This window comes from Macrosteles quadrilineatus, unplaced genomic scaffold (assembly GCF_028750875.1).
Source record: "Macrosteles quadrilineatus isolate MER2022 unplaced genomic scaffold, UCM_ALF_1.0 Scaffold_8__2_contigs__length_117827958, whole genome shotgun sequence".
NCBI classification, from domain to species: domain Eukaryota; kingdom Metazoa; phylum Arthropoda; class Insecta; order Hemiptera; family Cicadellidae; genus Macrosteles; species Macrosteles quadrilineatus.
Genome location: NW_026542601.1, coordinates 6,107,103 through 6,126,315, shown reverse-complemented (window position 1 = coordinate 6,126,315; position 19,213 = coordinate 6,107,103). Strand labels below are relative to the sequence as shown.

General features: G+C 33.5%; 1 protein-coding gene across 1 annotated transcript; it reads right to left on the bottom strand.

The window, feature by feature from the left end:
- Nucleotides 1–727: 727 nt before the first annotated feature.
- LOC128999523 (pro-resilin-like) lies at nt 728–5,776 on the bottom strand. Its single transcript, XM_054426089.1, has 5 exons — nt 5,732–5,776; nt 4,725–4,816; nt 3,296–3,881; nt 2,173–2,310; nt 728–1,315 (listed from the first exon to the last, which is right to left on the bottom strand). Exons 1-5 carry the CDS (start codon nt 5,774–5,776, stop codon nt 872–874), a joined length of 1,305 nt encoding a protein of 434 aa, XP_054282064.1. The 3' UTR covers nt 728–871.
- Between the last annotated feature and the right edge of the window lie 13,437 nt (nt 5,777–19,213).

The window sequence follows — 19,213 nt, the reverse complement described above, 5'->3', positions numbered from 1 at the left end:
CCTTAGTCTTATAGTGATTTGCAAAATATAGAGATTCAAAACATGATATATTTATTTTAAACTAGAACAAAATAAACACTTTTAGGAATGTTATAGAAGGCTTATTTTACTGCTTAATTGCAAGAGTTTGTACAAAATTTATATACTTTAAGGAGATTACAAACCTCACTATTTGTAAAACAATAAGTGTAAAATAACCTTTTACATATCATTAGTATTCTTATAGATTAGAAGCAAGAGTAGAGCTGTTCTGGAAAGTGTCAGTGGTATTAAGCAATTACGGGAATATTTCATTTCGAAAAATGATTCTCACTTGTGCGAAATACCGTAAAGCCAAACAATCTTGGTTAGTCTTGACCCGACTTGTTAGTGGCGTACCACAAGAGTCTAGTTTGGATCTTGTCTTGCTTTAAATTAGACTGCACTTTACTGAGAAAGAATGTGCAAGATGTGGAATATTACTACTGTATTCATTGCCATAATTGTTAAGCAAATAAATTGTTGTAATTATGCGTAAAAAATTAAATCATGAAAGACAATATTTAAAAACATGTTTATGCCATGCAATAATGTAACGTAAAAAAACGTCAGTTATCCACCATAAAGGTAAAACTAATTATTGATAAGGTTTTACAGATTGGTTTCATTGAATCTGAAAAGCGCTGATAAACTGACCAGGATACTTAAGAGAAATTCAATAAAGGAAATGAGACAGATATGTTATAAATAAATATCACGTTTATTCAAATAAAAAATACTTTGTACAATATGTATATACAGTTAATGGTAACTTCAAAATGAGATTATGGCAAAGCCTGAGTTAAACGTAACTCAAATGTTGACTATATACAAGAGAGTACACAATATTATGTTAATATTTATATCCTCCGTTGGAAGAAAATCCGTTCCCGTTAGAGTAGCCTCCGTTACCTCCCGATAATCTTCCGTTTCCACCGCTGTAGCCTCCGTTGCCGTTTCCACCAGCATAACCACCGTTGCCGTTTCCTCCAGCGTAGCCACCGTTTCCACCACCGAATCCACCACTGCCGTTTCCACCACCGTATCCACCGTTGCCATTTCCACCAGAGTATCCACCGTTGCCATTTCCACCAGAGTATCCACCGTTTCCGTTTCCACCAGAGTATCCTCCGTTGCCATTTCCACCAGCATAGCCGCTGTTGCCATTTCCTCCACCGTAGCCTCCGTTTCCGTTTCCGCCACCGTATCCACCGTTGCCAGTTCCTCCAATTCCATTGCTACTCTCTTTGTAGGTGATGATGGGATGATAACCGTCCTCATCTGCAGTGTACTCAACCTGAATGTCACAAATATTCTATGTAAGCACATATTGATCAAAGTATATGCTGCAAAGTATTAAGTAAATCATGTATTCAATTAATTTAAGAATCTTCAGCCACTTTACTTTTAAGTATAAAACGCCAAACAAAAAACAATTACAGTACATTTTAGGCGTACGATAGTGTAATGTCTCTTTAATTTTTATGACTTAATGGGATCACAGCAAATAGAACCTGACAACCCATGAATATTATGAGTAGGAATTACGTTTCAATAACCTTAACCGTTGTAACTTTGAATAGTACTAGTAGAATATTAATCCTAAGCCAGGTTATATGTGTTTTATGTTAGTGACGTTGAGCGCTAGTGTCGACAAAATGTTTGATATCTTATATTAGGGTAGATTTTGTGATTTTCGCTTTATACCAAACACACTGATTGGTTGTCAAACTAGAGGACGTGCTTTTATTTATAGATAGCTTTATTTGGCGAAAACTTCCTAAGATATGTAAAATAACAAGAAAAAAATAGTGAAAAAGGACACCCTTAGTATGAACCGAGTGGAAGTAACATTGAAATTTCCTTCAGCTTCAGCTGATCCAATAGGATGATACATTCATAAGGGAGTATGATTATTGTTTAATCCACTCTTAAACTTTTACTGGTAATTCATGGGGACTTTTGAGCTCAAACCCTTAAAATATTCAATAAGTGACCACGAAACAACACCAAATCATTATGTTTAGCAAATTTCCTTCCAGGAAGATAGTTTTCAAGAGTTATCAATTTTTATGTAACCAAAATAGATGTTCATACAGCAGCTGTAATCGTTACTGTTTGTTTATTATGCTGAATTGCTGAAGCAACTCTGACCTGCTGGGTGCGGCCGTCGGGCAGCAGCACGTAGTATTTGCCCTGGGCAACCTCATCCTGACGCTGCTCCTGATGACCAAATTCCACACCGTACTCCGGAGCTGACACGTCGTAGGAGAACTCGTAGTTGGCGGGCTCCTGGAACATGAACATGAGTTAGATAAACGAGGGGTTATAGTGCTCCCAGGTCATTTCACATTAGGCTATCAATGAAAAGGTTGACGCTAGAAGGCAAAAAGAATACTGTAGAGATTTACGTAAAAAAGAAAAACACAAAATAAATATAGAACATACACAATAAGGGAACGAAATGGACCCAAGGTGGAAATAATTGTATATAAACTCATGGACAAAATGAATCCAGTTCTAGGGATAATGCATAACTGCTCTAATCTCATTTTAATTCTATCGTAAAGGGTATTTGTAAAAGAAATATGTCCGTAGTTGTAAATAGCTTCATATAGTAATAAAATAAATAAGGGTGTATTAACAGGTGGTAAAGAATATTAAAGCATTAAGAAGTTTGGACGGGGTTTGTATTCGAAATAACTCAGTAGGCTTAGTTGAAAATGTTTTTACGTATGTAATTATGTAGCTTATACTAAATTCGTTTTCGTAAAGAGAGTGAATAATGATTTATCTCCAACTGCCAGTTCCTGGAGAACGCATCCAGGCTATACATCAAGGTGAAAGTTAGTGTATCGTCAAACCCAAGGCGCATCTCCAACAAACTAGTTTTATTTTCAGAATTCAGAGCCCAACTCAAAAGGAAATTGCAATGTAATTAATTTCCTATGTCGATAGTTTTTTCGTTGTACACTGAAATGAGAAGCAATAATATTCATACTAATTTGGAAAAATTACTCTGAAATAAAAAAGATAAGTAACGTTAAAAAAGAATATTGTACTTATTTGTACATTGAACCAACAGGAAAGTATGTGTAGAATTTTTAGTAAAATGCTACTTAAAAAGTGTTTTCCAGTCTAATTGTACGTGGCTTGAACAATAATTTAATTTTAATAAACATTCAAAAATGAATGAAATATGGGTTTAAATTTTAATAATTTAATATTAATCCTTCTTAAAAATTCATAACGTATTTTTGGTAAAACAAATACTTACAGATTGGTCGTCATCCTGTCCATTGCCATTTTTGTAACCATTTCCTCCTGAGTAACCGTTTCCATTTCCACCAGAGTAACCGTTTCCATTTCCACCAGAGTAGCCGTTTCCATTTCCACCAGTGTAGCCGTTTCCACTTCCACTAGCATAGCCGTTTCCATTGCCTCCAGCGTACCCGTTTCCACTTCCACTTGAGTAGCCGTTGCCATTTCCACCAGCGTAGCCGTTGCCATTTCCACCAGCGTAGCCGTTGCCATTACCACCAGCGTAGCCATTGCCATTTCCACTGGCATAACCGTTTCCATTTCCCCCAGCGTAGCCATTTCCGTTTCCAGCAGCATACCCATTGCCACTAGAAAGGCCATTGGCTGCTGTGCCTCCAAAACCGCCACTTTGGTAGCCAGTTCCACTCGTGAGGCCATTACCGTTTCCAGAAGCGTAGCCATTTCCACTGGAGCCTCCAAAGCCATTGACCCCTCTGTATCCACTTCCAGCTCCGGGCGATCCGTATTGGAAGGAAGGTCTACCACCGTTGCCTCCGTTAGGCACGCCGTACCTTCCAGATGGGGAGCCGGCACCACCGTTTCTGGAATGAAGAAAACGGGGTAAAACAAAAACGAAATTTTTACCATAATGATGTCATTATCATGTAGTTGGTTTGATATTATAGTATTACATTTAAGTTTCAACATCATATTAAGAGAGCGAGCTGGTTTAGTGGTTGATCACAGGAATTAATCCAAGTGATAATGCTGCGACCTCTGGGTATAGCCTGAAGTATGAAAGAAATATGAAAGAAACCCGGGCTCGTGCCTAGCGTCCCAGAAAAAAGTATATTTGTGCTGAAAAAATATTTAAAATACTATCAGTCACATAAAACATTGTGTTATTGCTTGTGTCAAGCTAGTAGTTTTTGTGATATGAAAATGGCATAGGAAACCCTCATAAAGGTGCAAAAAAGCTGACGACATGACAAATGATTATATAAAAAATAATAGCTGATGAACAATTGCAACAAAAAATTAATAGCTATTGCAATAAAATCAAGTTCTTTAACCTCGAATAACCTACAAAACTGTATACTAATTCGATTGTAATGGAAAAAATGTATAGCCAAATCTAATGTTCACACTAGAAAATTAGCATAAGCTCAAAATCATGATATAGGCCAAAAATTATTAAGTTTTTTTGTAATAAAAAAAAAACAACATCAACAAGCCCTTTTGACAATGTACTTCGTGGTACACACTTACGCAAATATGACTTATTCAATGTAAAAGGATATTAATAATATTTGAAATAAAGATTGCATTGAACATATGCGTAGGGTATCAAATAGTTTTGGTTTGTGAAGCTAGACTCGACATTTGATTACCATACAAAGAAATAATAACCATAAATAGGCTGAGTAGAAATACAAACCACCAACCTGTAGCCTCCACCCCCCGGGGGTAGGTAGCCGCCCCCTACTGGAGGCTCTGCTATACACGCCGCCAACAAGCATGAAACTACCAATAGAACCTGCAACACCATCGTTGAGTATGAGTCAAAGTCCATTATCATTAATAAAAAAAATCTACATTATTAAAAAAATCTAACACGGTAAAAAAAATCCATTATTATCTGAAGCTCAGAATGTGACATTGTGTGTGGTATCAAATTTCAAACCCTTTTAGGTATAATTTATGCCTCTATTCCACGTTGTTGTTTTGGGTTTGCAATAAAACTGATGACGTCTGCAGGCTGGAAATCTTCGACGAATATATTACACCATGTAACCTGTCACTTAAAGATGGATGCTACTTTATTAGCGAAATACATAGTAAATACTCTAAGAACCTATTGAAAATTTATTTTAGTCATATCATTGACTTTTACGTTGTATAAATAGTGAAAGACCATATTAAATATAGTTTAAAGTCTTAGCGATCTCCAAATTCGTCATCTTTTGCAGCCAAGTATCTTCTATTGAATATTGAACAGTTTCATTAAATTTAAATTTATTCTGTGCATGTATTGAAATTATTATTTTATTTTCAACTACGTATTAAATATTTTCCTAAAATGTTAGATAAAACTGACTTCCTTGACGATTCACAACAAATCATTGGGGAAGAATTGATTAATATAGCCTACAACATAAGTGGCACACTTGTTAACATCTAACCAAGGCTTTATTTTATACAGTAATAACAAAATCTTCAATCATTGTGTTTGATTTCTTTAACGTACACCTGTCCTCACTGTTAGGTACAACATTTGTTGTACCTAACAATCATTACTTAATCATTACTTCTCTTAGTTGATTTTGCAGATGCATTTTGGAATTCAAGAAAAACGATTTATTAATTTTTTACTTTTTATTGCTGCCTATTATTCATACACATGACCTCACTCCAAATAAGGCTGCGATCTGTGCAGTGATATAATTCTCACTGAGGTGAGGTCAGCCATGAATGATCTGAAAGCAGCGTCGTGCATCGTGCCAGACTAGATGCGCGGCCTTGTGACGTCATGCGCGGGGTGGACAACGCATGCGCGGTAACGGCACATGCGCTATACAGGTGATGCGCGGTGCTGTCACCTGGTGACGCAATGTGACACTGTGGGCTACCGGATAATAGCGGGAGAGCGCCACAATCCGGCTTATTTAAAAGTGAAAGAGTTCCTCCAGTTAAGCAACTCCATACAATTGCTGTACGATTTGTTAAGGAGTGTAGTTGTCTGGTTCACACACTTACTTCAGGCTAGACCTAGAGAGTTACGGCATCATCAAATAGATCAAATCCATAGGTAATTTGCGAGACCAAAAATTGGGGAGCGAGCTGGTCTAGTGGTTAGAGCGTGGAACTTCGGTTCCTGGGGTCCCGAGTTCAAATTCCGCCAAATCACGAATGAATTATATCTAAGTTATAATGCCGCAACCCCTAGGTCTAGCCTGAAGTAATGTGAAAAAATAATTCCAGGCTCGTGCCTAGGGTCCAAGGACAAAAAAATGGTAATTTGTGTTATTTGAGCCCGGAACCTCGGGTACCGAAGCCCTGCACTTTTCCGCAAGACCAGATAGCTCACCGATGGTTCAAAATTGGATTCAGTGTTGTTTTTTCATACATCTTATAAAAATATTAAAATGTTCCTACATTAGTACTAAGCAGTAAGCAGCATTTAACAATTTTGCTTTGCGATTTGTTAAAGATGTGCAGATGTAAACAGCCTGTGAGCTTGATAGCTATACATTGCTAATTTACTATACACAACGTATTAGGAGAACCCAGTTTTCCTATAACAAATTGTGTAGACTGTACACAGTTGTAAAATACAATTATCTATCAACTATACCGTGCTCTGTTATCAGGACGTTGCCTGCTAAATCTTGAGAAAGTCAGGGGGTTTAGGCTAGATAGTTTTATACTAAACACTGATGTCCTTGATAACAGGGTGTATTGAAACAATTCACTTAAATTATTGAAAAGAGTTACGTAGATTCCTTAGGTAAAGTTAGGAGATGTACACCTTAAAATCTAGTTTGGCTCTAACAGTTATTTTATACTGACACATTATGACAGAGACTTATATTATTTTATTTGAATCTATATATACAACTACAAAAATGATTAGTTTAGGAAATGCTCATTGCTTGGTTACAAAAAAACTGTTGTTAAAGTATGTTCACTTGATTTTAGTGTTAGGAAACTTATATCAATTACTAGCAGAGTACCCGTCCTTCGTACGGGGTTGGCATATAAGTATCAAATGCTTATAGCAGTTATGAGTGAGGACATGGTTTAAGAAATTTCGGTTCTTTTTGAAGTTCGTTCGCTACGCTCACTCACCTTTAGGTTGGAGCTCGTTCGCTGCGCTCACTTTCCTTCAGGTTAGCTCGTTCGCTACGCTCACTTGCCTTCAGGTTAGCTCGTTCGCTACGCTCACTCGCCTCCAGGTTGAAGTTCGTTCGCTACGCTCACTCACCTTTTGCTGTTGTCATAAATGTAAAAGAAATAATAGTGCTAGTGCTGAACCCTGTTGGTAATCCTTGTAACTTTTAATGCTATTGAACATCATAGAACAGAACCAACTTGTTTAATTGAAACAGCTGTTAAGATTCATTAATTCCATTTCTCATAAGGTTAACATGGGAAACTCCAGAGCCACTGGGGCGGAGCCCCGAAGGATTTTTTGGGATAAAAATATGCCTATATGTTAATCGGGAATGTGAGCTATCATCATGCCAAATTTCAGCCCGATCCGACCAGTAGTTTTTGAGATTAGCTCATACAAACACACACACAGACACCACCTCTTCTTTATAATAGTATAGATTTGTCTACCGATAAATTCAAATACCTGGAAATATACAGATTTTGAAGTTATTCTACTATTACCATAAAATACAATAGCGTTTGGCTGTTTATCAGGTGTAAAAAACACCGCATTTAACGTTATATTCAAACTATTTGTATTATATAACCTAGATTTTTATTTTAACATCTAATGACTATGATATCGTGAGATGTAAATATTACGACTTAATCTATCTTATTGCCGATACACAACTAAGAATCCTTTATTTGTTTTGTACTTTTAAATTTTTACTCTCCGGTAATTTCTAAAATTATTTTGAAATGAAATATCTGATAATAATGCAAGTTAATGTATCTTATTATTAAAATAAAAACCTCTTGGGTTAGTTTTTATTCAGTTTAATAAACGTTACTACGAGACCATTAAACACAATAATTCTTTGAACAGCACTATCACAAAAATTATATTTGAAAACAAAGTAATACATTATAACTTTTAGGTATAGTAGGAGTTTTACCTACAAAAATCCATCGGCTGTCTGTTAAAGTTTTTAGGTTTTAAAATGCATTACCATTGTCTTTAAATGTAATAATAATAATAATAATAATAATAATAATAATAATAATAAGTCTAAAATGTAGTATAATGAACAAAAAAAGTTAAGTATTACTGACTGAATTAAGTTAAGTAATGGTTATAAAGGTCAATAATTATATACTATAAATAAATGTTCATTATTATTATTGCATACGTTTTTGTTTTAATTTGTTTACAGAATTATTATTTGTTGTATACTAATAAGTATTAAGACTTTTTGTTGTAGCATAGAAAACAAAATATAATTTTAATTTCCAATGACTTAGCTAGTGGGCTGTTAGTGACCTTTGATACAAGTGCCCATAACCTTGTCAATACTAACCACATAATGGCGATTACATTTAGGATAAAAAAATTTTACTGTTCGCTGTAGCATACAGGGTTTTTTTAGGTTTAATAATTATTACCTGTAACTACTAACTACTACTTTGTAAAACACTCTATTATTGTTAAATGTATGTAGTAGTATAATTTGATTTAAAGTGACCTGTTATATACTTGGTATAATTAGTTGATTTATCACTTAAAGGCATTGTTCTATTATATTACACGCTTTTATTTTTTAAATATTAAATAACTATCGAATTTTTTTTTAAACCACAGTTAAACATTCCATTATTTTTGTTAATACCTCGTTGTACGTAAAGCAATAATGAAAGGAATCTTTTTTAATTACAGTTATTTTATTTGTGTTATAAAAGTTGAAAACTTTTGTATCTATAAAAAAACCCACAACTACTCATTTTAAATTTTAAAAATCAATGAACCTATAATTATGATGCTACATATAATTTATCACGATCTTATCATACAATAAATTATCTTATCAGATAACTTAGCCAAATGTAAGCAAGTGTAGGCTTACCTTAGCCATGTTGAGCGTGTGCCAGAGCGTCGTCCAGACATGTTTATATACTAGACTAGATCAGACAGCTGAGCGGGGGTGGTGGGGGTGGGGACTGACGTCATACGGCCCAACTGGGATCTGCCTGTGAAAATGCTTACAGGATAATTAGGGTTACGAAACGGGCGATAGTCATCAGTGTGGTCCAGATTGCTACATCGGGAGACTTCGGGCATCTTCGCTAACGAGGGGTGGGGGGGTGTTGACCGGGGGCAAGGTCACGTGACGGGGTCCTTCAGGGGACTAGGATGGCACCCTCAAATATGAGTTTGATTGGTGTCATTGTTGGGAAATAGGCCATTGGGGACTCTTGGTGAAGATGATACTATGTAGATGGTAGAACTGATAACTATGTCTCTTTTCGTATTATAAAGAGTTTAACAATTAAATTTGAGTAAATTTGGACCCCCAACTCAAAATAGTCAGTGAATAAATACTAGGATAATAACTTTATATGTGACTTCTTAGTATAGGAGGAAAAGTTCTGTAATCACAAATTTATAATGAAAGAAAGGACATATTGATGTATCCATGGTTGATATAATGTGTGTATACTCTGAATATTTAGTTGTGATATGTTAACATTGTAAAATATAAGTAGATTAATTTGTCCTTCTGGTTTTAAATTTACGTCGAAGAAATAATGAGAGTAAAAAAGTCCAGATGCATTAGCTCTATATGTTAAAGCTGTAGTTAAAATAAAATATAACCTTTGGAAGATCCCCAAGGGCACAAATTAAATGTGACAAAGATTTACAAAAATTAAGTTTAGTTTTACCTGACCTACTGACAACCTATCCTTTGCAGTTATTAAAACAGCTTTATACTCAAAGACTTCCTTAAATGTGAGTCTTCTTCAAGCCGATATGAAAAACTTCATAACCAATAATTACAGATGACTAAAATAAATATTTATGGGTAACTTACCTCTGAACTAACCTAACTCTGAACTAACCTCTGAACATTTATATATTTTAACTAATATCAATTTAAAGGATCATCATGATTGTGCTTATGTAGTGTTCCTTGTTAAAATTATGTACGTATATGAGTGAAATACGTCCAGAATATTTAAGTATCAAATCAATATATTTGAAAGCACCCAAACGTACCGTGATAACTATATGACAAATTCGCTCATATAGTCTCTATAATTCCCCAGACTCCTGCCGTTGTGTTTGGTAATTTTTTTATGCATATACTAACCATTGTTAGACTAAGAATGCCTCTAAGTCCCAAAATAGTGGTATCAAACTTCTGTACAAGCATTATATTTTGACATTATTTTAAAAATAATGTCTTCAAAATGGGTGTTCGCATAATGGTTGAGTCGTGGTTCTGTCGGGTATGATTTACGGGACTGCCATTACCTCAGTCGAGGTGTTAAGTGATCAGGAGATAAGGATGTTCTAAAATTGATAATTTGAGACCACCTTGGTGCGAAATTTTGACCCCGATGTTGAAATTGAGTTTCAAAATTTATAATATAACAACTAGTATGGGTAGGGTTTAAAATAGTTTTACTCGCTCTTACTCGTGACAAAAACATGTACCTACAACTAAAAAAAATTGCTCTGTTTGTAATGTTTACCTCAAAATAATAAATTATTATCGAATTTTTTTCGTCAAATATCGAAGTATATGCCCTATTGTTATAATCTCTAAGGGAGTGATTGGTTCACTATGCAATTAACTCTCTTTTATACACCTTGTCCCAAAAAAAAATATTTTCAATCTATTGCCTGATATACCAAGGGTATGTGATATTACTAAGAGTGGTAGACAAGTAAACTATGGCTAATTTTAAAGCTGGCATCTTTTTTTAGTAGCCTTCAACTGTTATAATCTACAAGTGCACCTGTTGCTCGAATTCGAGCAATTGCAAAGTATTACTGGCAATATTTCAAAATGAATAATAAAAGTCATAATGTCCGATTACTTAAAAGAGTCAACCCAAAGATAACGTAGTCAAACACTCCACTCCAGTTATCGAAACCGAAAACGAACTCACTCTGAAAACTAACGCTCTTGTGTGTATCATGTGTTTATTATGAACAGCTGTTATTAATACAAATTATTCGTCTGTTTAAGTAAACAAAATCTTTTCGTCATAAGAAATTTATTGGGATTATGATGGCCTGTGGAGCAAGGCCCGAGGACTTAAATTACAGAATCTGGTAAAAGGGGGAGTCTACACAAAAAATACTTAATTTTGACACATTGTTTGTAAAAATCTGTCGAGTATTAATGGAGGAGGAGTAGTGTTTCGTAGAAATCACCTTCACGTATTATATATAAGGATTCCATATCTGTTGGCACGTTTGAATTTTCAAAACATACAGTTGCAATATGGAGGTGCAGTTGAAAGAAATCTGTGGTGTGATTTTCTAGTCTGGGGGTTTGTGAAAGATTAAGAGCATCGCTCGCCGATCTCAAACTTAGATAAACTAAAGGTAAATATGAAGCAAAGGAAGCCTTTGAGAAAATATCCAATAGAATTTGTCACAATTTGTAGTAAGAGCTGGAACACCGACTTGATTTTCTTCCAGTAAATAACGGAGAACATGTAGAGGTTAGGTGGTAGGGGAAAACTTAAATAATCAGAAAACTAAATATAAAGCTATTGTCATCAATATCTTAAAACAAAAAACTGAAGGTTTTTTTATAATAAAAAGGTAAATATAAAAAATATCCCCTCCCAGCAACATTGCATATTAAGAGAACAAAAAAGTTTCTGATTGAATTTTTACAAACATATTTCCATAAACAAGTTCTATTTTTCCAATTGAAATAGTCAAATATTTACGGAGTTATTAGGTTTGTTGCAACGGGTAAGATAAAAGTACAAGTTTTAATGGTACACATAAAAAACGCTCTTTAAACAATTTTAAAAGTTAAACCTCTTTCCTTTGACCCGATCATGCTGGTTTGTAAATTCATTAAAGTTTCCCATCCGACCCCTTTCCAACAAAATTTAATCAAAATCAGACAAAAATTATCGGATCACACGTACAAAAAGTATGTATAAAAGTATGATCGAATATGTTTTTTGGCCTCTGGGGACATCAAATTGAAAAAGTGAATCACTCCCGAATTCTTACCATGAGACCTACAAAACGGTATCAGCTTCCTTATGGAAACTTCAATAAACATTTGATAATTCACAAGTGGTACTTGATTTTACCCTACCAAAATCAGATATATATTTAGCATTACACATTCGTAGACAATATATTTAAAATGTCAACTACAATAAACATCCGAATTACGCAAAAACCAATCGTCGTAATATGAGGGCAAGCTGATTTTTCTTGAACTGATTTTATTTTATCTTTTATGTTTTACATTTATTCTATATTTTATTTAACTCAGCTGATACAAGCCATTTCAATATTTCCATTAAACATGTAAAAAGTACACAGTACTTTAAATTTCATAAATGAGAAAAGATACTTGGTTCGATTTAAAAATAGACTTTCCAAGTTATTCATCCATATTTAACATAAAAAAGACTTCCAACTAAAAATATAAGAATTAAACCCCTATTTATGTGGTGGTGCTGAGTGAATAGTGCAAGCAACCTTATTTATATACCACTAGGGTTTCGGAATTTCTACATTTAAGTAAAAAAACAAAAATAAACAAAAAAACAAAAAAAACTAGAAAATGCTGCAGAACGCACACTGAAATCGATTTCTGTGAAATCTTGCAAGTATCCATATGCAAGTCACGTTTTCTTAAAATTGTTCCACCTTCATTGGAGATATTGATGCAGATGTTGACCTAGAATCGCCTTCTCCAACATTAACTACTCATCAGTGCATCGTGATACCAAATGCAGTAAAGGTATCGTCTATAGTTCGTTTCTAGCTTGGTAAATGGCCATCATGGTTTGATTAGTTTAGAAGAACTGGATCACCACATCAGTTATTGGAATGTGGAGTAGGCCTACGCAATTCTCAATCATCTTCAGACCTGCAGAGTTCAAAGGTTTACAAAGATGATGTAAAGCAGTAGTTACTACTTGTGTCTAAAATCAAATTTATGTATGATGCCTTATTAACATTGCAAATCCGTTCATCCAAACGCCGTCAGGTTCAGTGACTTTTGTCTGTACTTTTACCCATAAAGGTTTTCTTCCAACATTTTAGTTTCTATAGAATCTAATCCAGTTCAATAAGGTTTCTATGTGTAGCATTTACATGAAAATAAAATAAAAACTAAACAGCACAGTAAATTTTAAAATGGCATTGATTGAGATTAAGCTTAGAGATCAAGTTTTTTTCTTTTAGAGATTAAGCAATGTTGGCGAAATCACCATTTTTTAATTTTTACAAACTCACCACCTTAACCTTACAGTTTTACAGTTATCTATTATTCTTTATTCAACTATCCAGATTTTACAATATAACTGACTGTTATGACTAGAAATATTTAAAAAAAAACAAAGGTTTGCACCGTTCCCTTGTACGGATTTTCAAAAACCTCCCGGTACATATAAAACATAAAACCGAAATGCATTCACCATTTCAACCCAGTAAATGAGCCTACACACACTTATGCAACAGCGAAATAAGTGGAGAATGCTAACATAGTTTAACAGTCTATTTTCACATTAACCGTAGCAAACAGAGGTAGATTAACAGAGCATCATCTCGTCCCATCGTCTAAGTCTCCACATTGGGTAAGGGAGCGGCTGGAAGGCTATTTGAAAGTTATCTTTGGTCATTACGAAATTGAGGCTTTGAGGAATAAACGTGGTGCTCCCTATGAGTTTATGAATGCGAGTCTTTCAAAGCTCCTCCAAAGTGTCCTTCAAATTGTCCTTCGTCCTTATACGGGATGGGATGAGAACTAATCGTTGCGTTTACTACTTTAGTTTACGATAAGTGTTGCGAGAATCGAGTTCTGTTTCAATATAGTAAATTAAATATAAAGTTTTATTTATACAAACCAATTCTAATTTTACATAACTATCACAGAGGTAAAGTTTACTATTCACGAAATTAAAACTAAAATAATTATGATATCTTCTTACAGTCTGTAAAGATAAACTAACTGTGCACTATTTAATAGGCAAACTGTAAAATAAGAAGAAATACCTGTTAAACATTACTTACAGAATGATTTTTATACTAAAATAAATGTTGTAAAAAAGAACGTTATTATTATAAGGGTGCTATTTCAAGGGCATTATATAATTGAAATAAATGTATTAGAGTATATATCCCATATTGACCCTGAATTGACCCTTATGGTTTGTACAGTTATATTTTAGCTGACATTTTTTATAATATGTTTGGTACATGGTGTATAAGATACAATACTTTACCTAAATTCAAAATTGACATTTGGCTTGTTTTAAAACATGCCTATACAACAAAAATAATATTCTTTATCAGCGCAGTCTGTCAGTGTTTCAATACACAGCGTTCATTTTTATCCAGAAATTGGTGACAACCAGTTTAACATAGCGATGGAAGGTCTAGTTTTATTCATAGTCTAAGGTAACAGCTATACACAGAAACAGTATAAGGCTTAATTTCACTGTATGATAAAGATAATGTTGCAATGAAGTACTGAAAATCAGCTGATGTAGTTATGTTGAGTTCATTAGTCTGTCTGTAACGAGGGACAGCCAGCTATGTGATTGCATTGAGTTGAGATGCATTTCTTTAGCAAATTAAGACTTTATTAGATATGTGTTTCAAATTAAAGTAACAAAAGAAATATGTTTCTCAGGTGTGGAGAACCTTCTCTGAATAGGAAAAACTTTTTCCCTGAACCCAAAAGATGAATAATAACAATTAACATAATGTATCTTAATTTCTCTGATGAATTCAATCACTATATAAAAGTTAATAATGTATTTCCTCAAATAATAATTCTATTCATACCTGTCGTCTAGGTTTTAATATTTTGTAGCCAATATTTGATACCAAAGATCATTGTTCTATCTTTTTTTATTTAAATCCACGCAACCAGAAGACGTATAAGGATATTTTATAATGCCTTTCTATTGTTAAAGTAATGTTATGAATCATGCTGATTTAAGAGTCAGTCTCTTCCATACTTTTACTGAGCAGCATAACTTGTTCTTTACAACTTGATCATATCTGAGACTTGATGGGTACGAATTTATTGTACAATAAGGAAGCGAAAGAAACGCCATCTTACATATCTCTTGACACTCCTCTATACACTTCAGGATTCGTCCTACTTGGCATATTTGATGTGAAATGTGTTTCAAGTGTAAGATTGTGAGGAAGTTGACTATCTGTTTCATAAAGATCTAAACAGATTTTATTAGCTCTAGGTAGCAAGATATTATAGCTAATATAAAAGAATTACAATGCGTAAGTGTACATTTAATTGTTAAGAATATGAATCTTGAATCTCAGTATGTCTTTTTGTAACAATTACACATAATTCATTTTAGAAATAAATTTTAAAATCGTCCTTTAAGTAATTTAATAGTGTTAGGCCTAAACCTATCGATATTAATGCATAAAATCCTAATGGGGTGGGGACTTAACTAACACCTAATATAACCTTATTAAGGGTGGAAGATTTGGATAAATGAGATGTAAATAACTTCTTGATCAGCATTGTACGTTACATTAAATATACGAAAAGTAAATAAAATAAACGTCATATAGGCTAACACTTAAAACACATTTTTAGGCTTATACTGTTACTCAAAAGACGGTAAATATACATAACAGATGGTAAGTGGTGATCGATTTAGATTCTAACTCCAATCGAAATCGATCACCACTTACCATCTTTTATGTATATTTACCGTCTTGTGAATAACAGTATAAGCGTAAATATATGTTTTAAGCGTTATAAGACGTTTCTTTTATTTACATTCCGTAAATGAGAAGTTTCATGTAGCTTCTACCTTTTAATTTTTTTTTAAATTTAACTTTACCTCAATTTTCAGGAACCAATTTACGTAATGATTCTAGACTTCTACATTGTATTTTGTTTTTGTAAAAAAAATTATTTTGTTTCCATATTATTTTGCAAATAAATCTGATTTTATTTTATTTCAGATCTTTATCTGAATATGTTACCAGAATTACAGTTCATTAGTGAGGGAAAGTTGGGTCTAGTTTCCAAAGGCTGTGATTATGATAGTAAATGTTAGACAGCTATAGAAGTTACGGGCAGAGATTCGCACTCTAACCAAAGACTTGTATAAGTTATCAGACTAGAATAGTTAGCTGTCTTGACCTGGTTTAACTCTCAGTTAGTTCCTAGTTACGTACAGACCATGAATGGACCACAGGGTGAATGTAATGCATTTCGCCCACTACCATGACTCGTCGTCACCCCATTGTAAACGAGCCCTTGCATCACCTTCTTCACTTCCTAGTCTGTTTTGATTCTTCATGTTTTGGAAGAAGTCTAATAATACAGTATGAGTATTCATTTGCGTCCAAGTTCAAATAAGGTCTTGTTATGTTAGTGGTTTAATTTATTTAATTGTTTTTCCCATATTTTTGATTACTGGGCTTACATTAGGCTTTGTAGTCTGTAACAAAGCTACACGGTCATATTTTAATCTATAATTAATAATAATTGACCAAATGTAGGGCTACACCTAATCATCTTGAATGGAAATGGATATTCTTTTAAATAGTAATGTCAAAAACAAATATTTGGTTTAAAGTTATTAAAAGTCAACCATTGTCCTAAGCTAATCTAGCCTAACCATCACGCCTTTTAAAAATGTACCCATAGCTAAAGATAGCACAGATTCTAACTATACCATTTGAGCTGCTTCTAACTGTGACTTCAATTATTTAGTGACTTTTCATTGGTATATAATTCAGTTCGTCTTGAGACAAATGAAAATCATCCACAGGAAGTCCATGAAGAAAAAGTCAATATTTATAAGAAAACTATCCCCTATTATTCGGAGAAATATAAAATATCTAAATTTGAAGTATATGGACTGCTCATTGGATCAAGAGGAACAATTCCTCAAAAAGTTGAGAAATTTTGGAAGAAATTCAATTTGGAAAATCAAGTGCTATATTTAATATCTTTAACAGCCATAAAATTTTCTATTAATGTTATAAGAAACCACCTATATAACAATTATCATAATTAGGTTTAAACAAACTTGCAAAATTTAATGTAAATAACAAAATTCTTTGTTCTACAGCAGACTACAATGTGTAGTAAGATTTAAATTTTTTTAATAAATTTGAATTTATATTGTTTGTTGGGTAAAGTTCAATGTTTTTATAACGTTACTTTTAGCATTTATGTTTAAGTAATCTTCAATAAACAGATTTCGTTTCTTTTAACGATCAATTGATAAAAATTCGTACTACGAAAAACTATTTAAATTTAATTTTTATATGTAATAATAATTACGCATATATCACATAATACTTGTACATGAGTTAGGTGGGTTTATGGGTTATTTTATAAATAAGTCAGTACTCAGGACATTGTTGTAAATCAATTTAATTTATCTTCTTGCGATATTTGTTTTTTAAACTCTTGGTGCCTTGTTAATTTGATTAAACTATTATTTCAATATAATTTTAAATTGAGGCAGGTGCACATTCAAGATTATTTCACAGTCATGACAAACAGCAGGTGCGTTCACATTATTCATGAGCAACTCACATACGCCGTTTCGTCAGGTTGCCTTATTCCTCTTCAGGCCAAAACCTCAGCCAATGTGAAGCGATGAGTGAGTTGCAGTGAATAGGAGCAATAAAATACACCTTGCAACCTCAGGCCTGCTTGATCATCAAGTGGGACTGCGATCAAGAGTTCATAAAAATAATTTTCCACCACCATTCACATGTATTGAAGAGCCTCTTCTGCAGAAATGTTCTATAAGTTAAGCAAATTTCAAGTTCCTTTATCGAAATTTTTTAAAGAAGTTATTAATCGGAGAGCATTCACGTTTTCATCTACACCTAGTATAATGTAAAACAATTTTGACAGAATTATTGCTCAGGTTTGCTGCCACGACTTCATGGAAATCTTTTTGTATGATGAATTTTGAAAGCATACAGGAAAATAAAGGGATTGACCAAATTGTATGAAACTTAGACAAACAATCGACAGTACTTAGGTTAGGCCTATTTGGAAGACAACATACTTTTAGAATATTGATAATTGATAGTAGTGGAATTGCATATACTGAAACTTTTGTTTTTAGTTCGAATGGTAACGATAGTTAAAAATCAAAGAAAACTTAGTTATAGCTCAGATTACATCTTAAAGTAAACTTTATAAATCTCAGCCTTGTTACCACATAACCAAAGGAGTCTATATCATGTGAAAGTAGTTGGAAATAAAAATATTAAAGTTAATAAGAACAATCCAAACAAAATAGACAACAAATTAAATTTAAATTTAAATGATTTTTACATTTTTGTGTGTCCCCCAAAGATGGGGGATTTGGGTAGCAACTCAAAATTTTTAAATGTAAACCCCCTTCAAGTGACACCACATTTTGAAGTGTTTACAAAAACTTAAAGAATGGTGAAGACCAGGCATTCGTTATCTCTTCTAATTAAAAGTAGCCAATATTACCATTACATTTATTTTCTCTTATCTTTTTAATATGTTAGATTGAATATTTGACGGGCTACCATTTTGGATAAAGAAGGGATACGAAACTCTGGTCTTAACCATTCTTTAGGTTTTTGTAAACACTTCAAAATTAGGTGTCACTTGAAGGAGCTTCACATTAAAAATTTGTCAGATGCCCCCAAAATCTCCCATTTTTGGGGGCCACTCAAAATTTTCAAAATCATAAAATGAAACTACCTGTTAAGATTGCACGACCATCAAAAGCATATCTCTTTATATGTATTATATGGGGACTTCACTTTTGATTCACCCTGTATAGTGTATATCAACAAACTAACTCACTACATCAATTACCTACCTAACTAACAACTGACACATAGATGGGTCAACAGTATAAAGCGAAAATCCGGCTCTCAGTGAAGAGCGACCCGAAACAGTTCGTGCAGATGAAATCACAAGGGAGGAATTGTAATCAAATATCTGTTTAACTCTATCATCATAGTATACAGTGTTGTTGTTGGTTCGTAAAACAGTAACCAGATTTG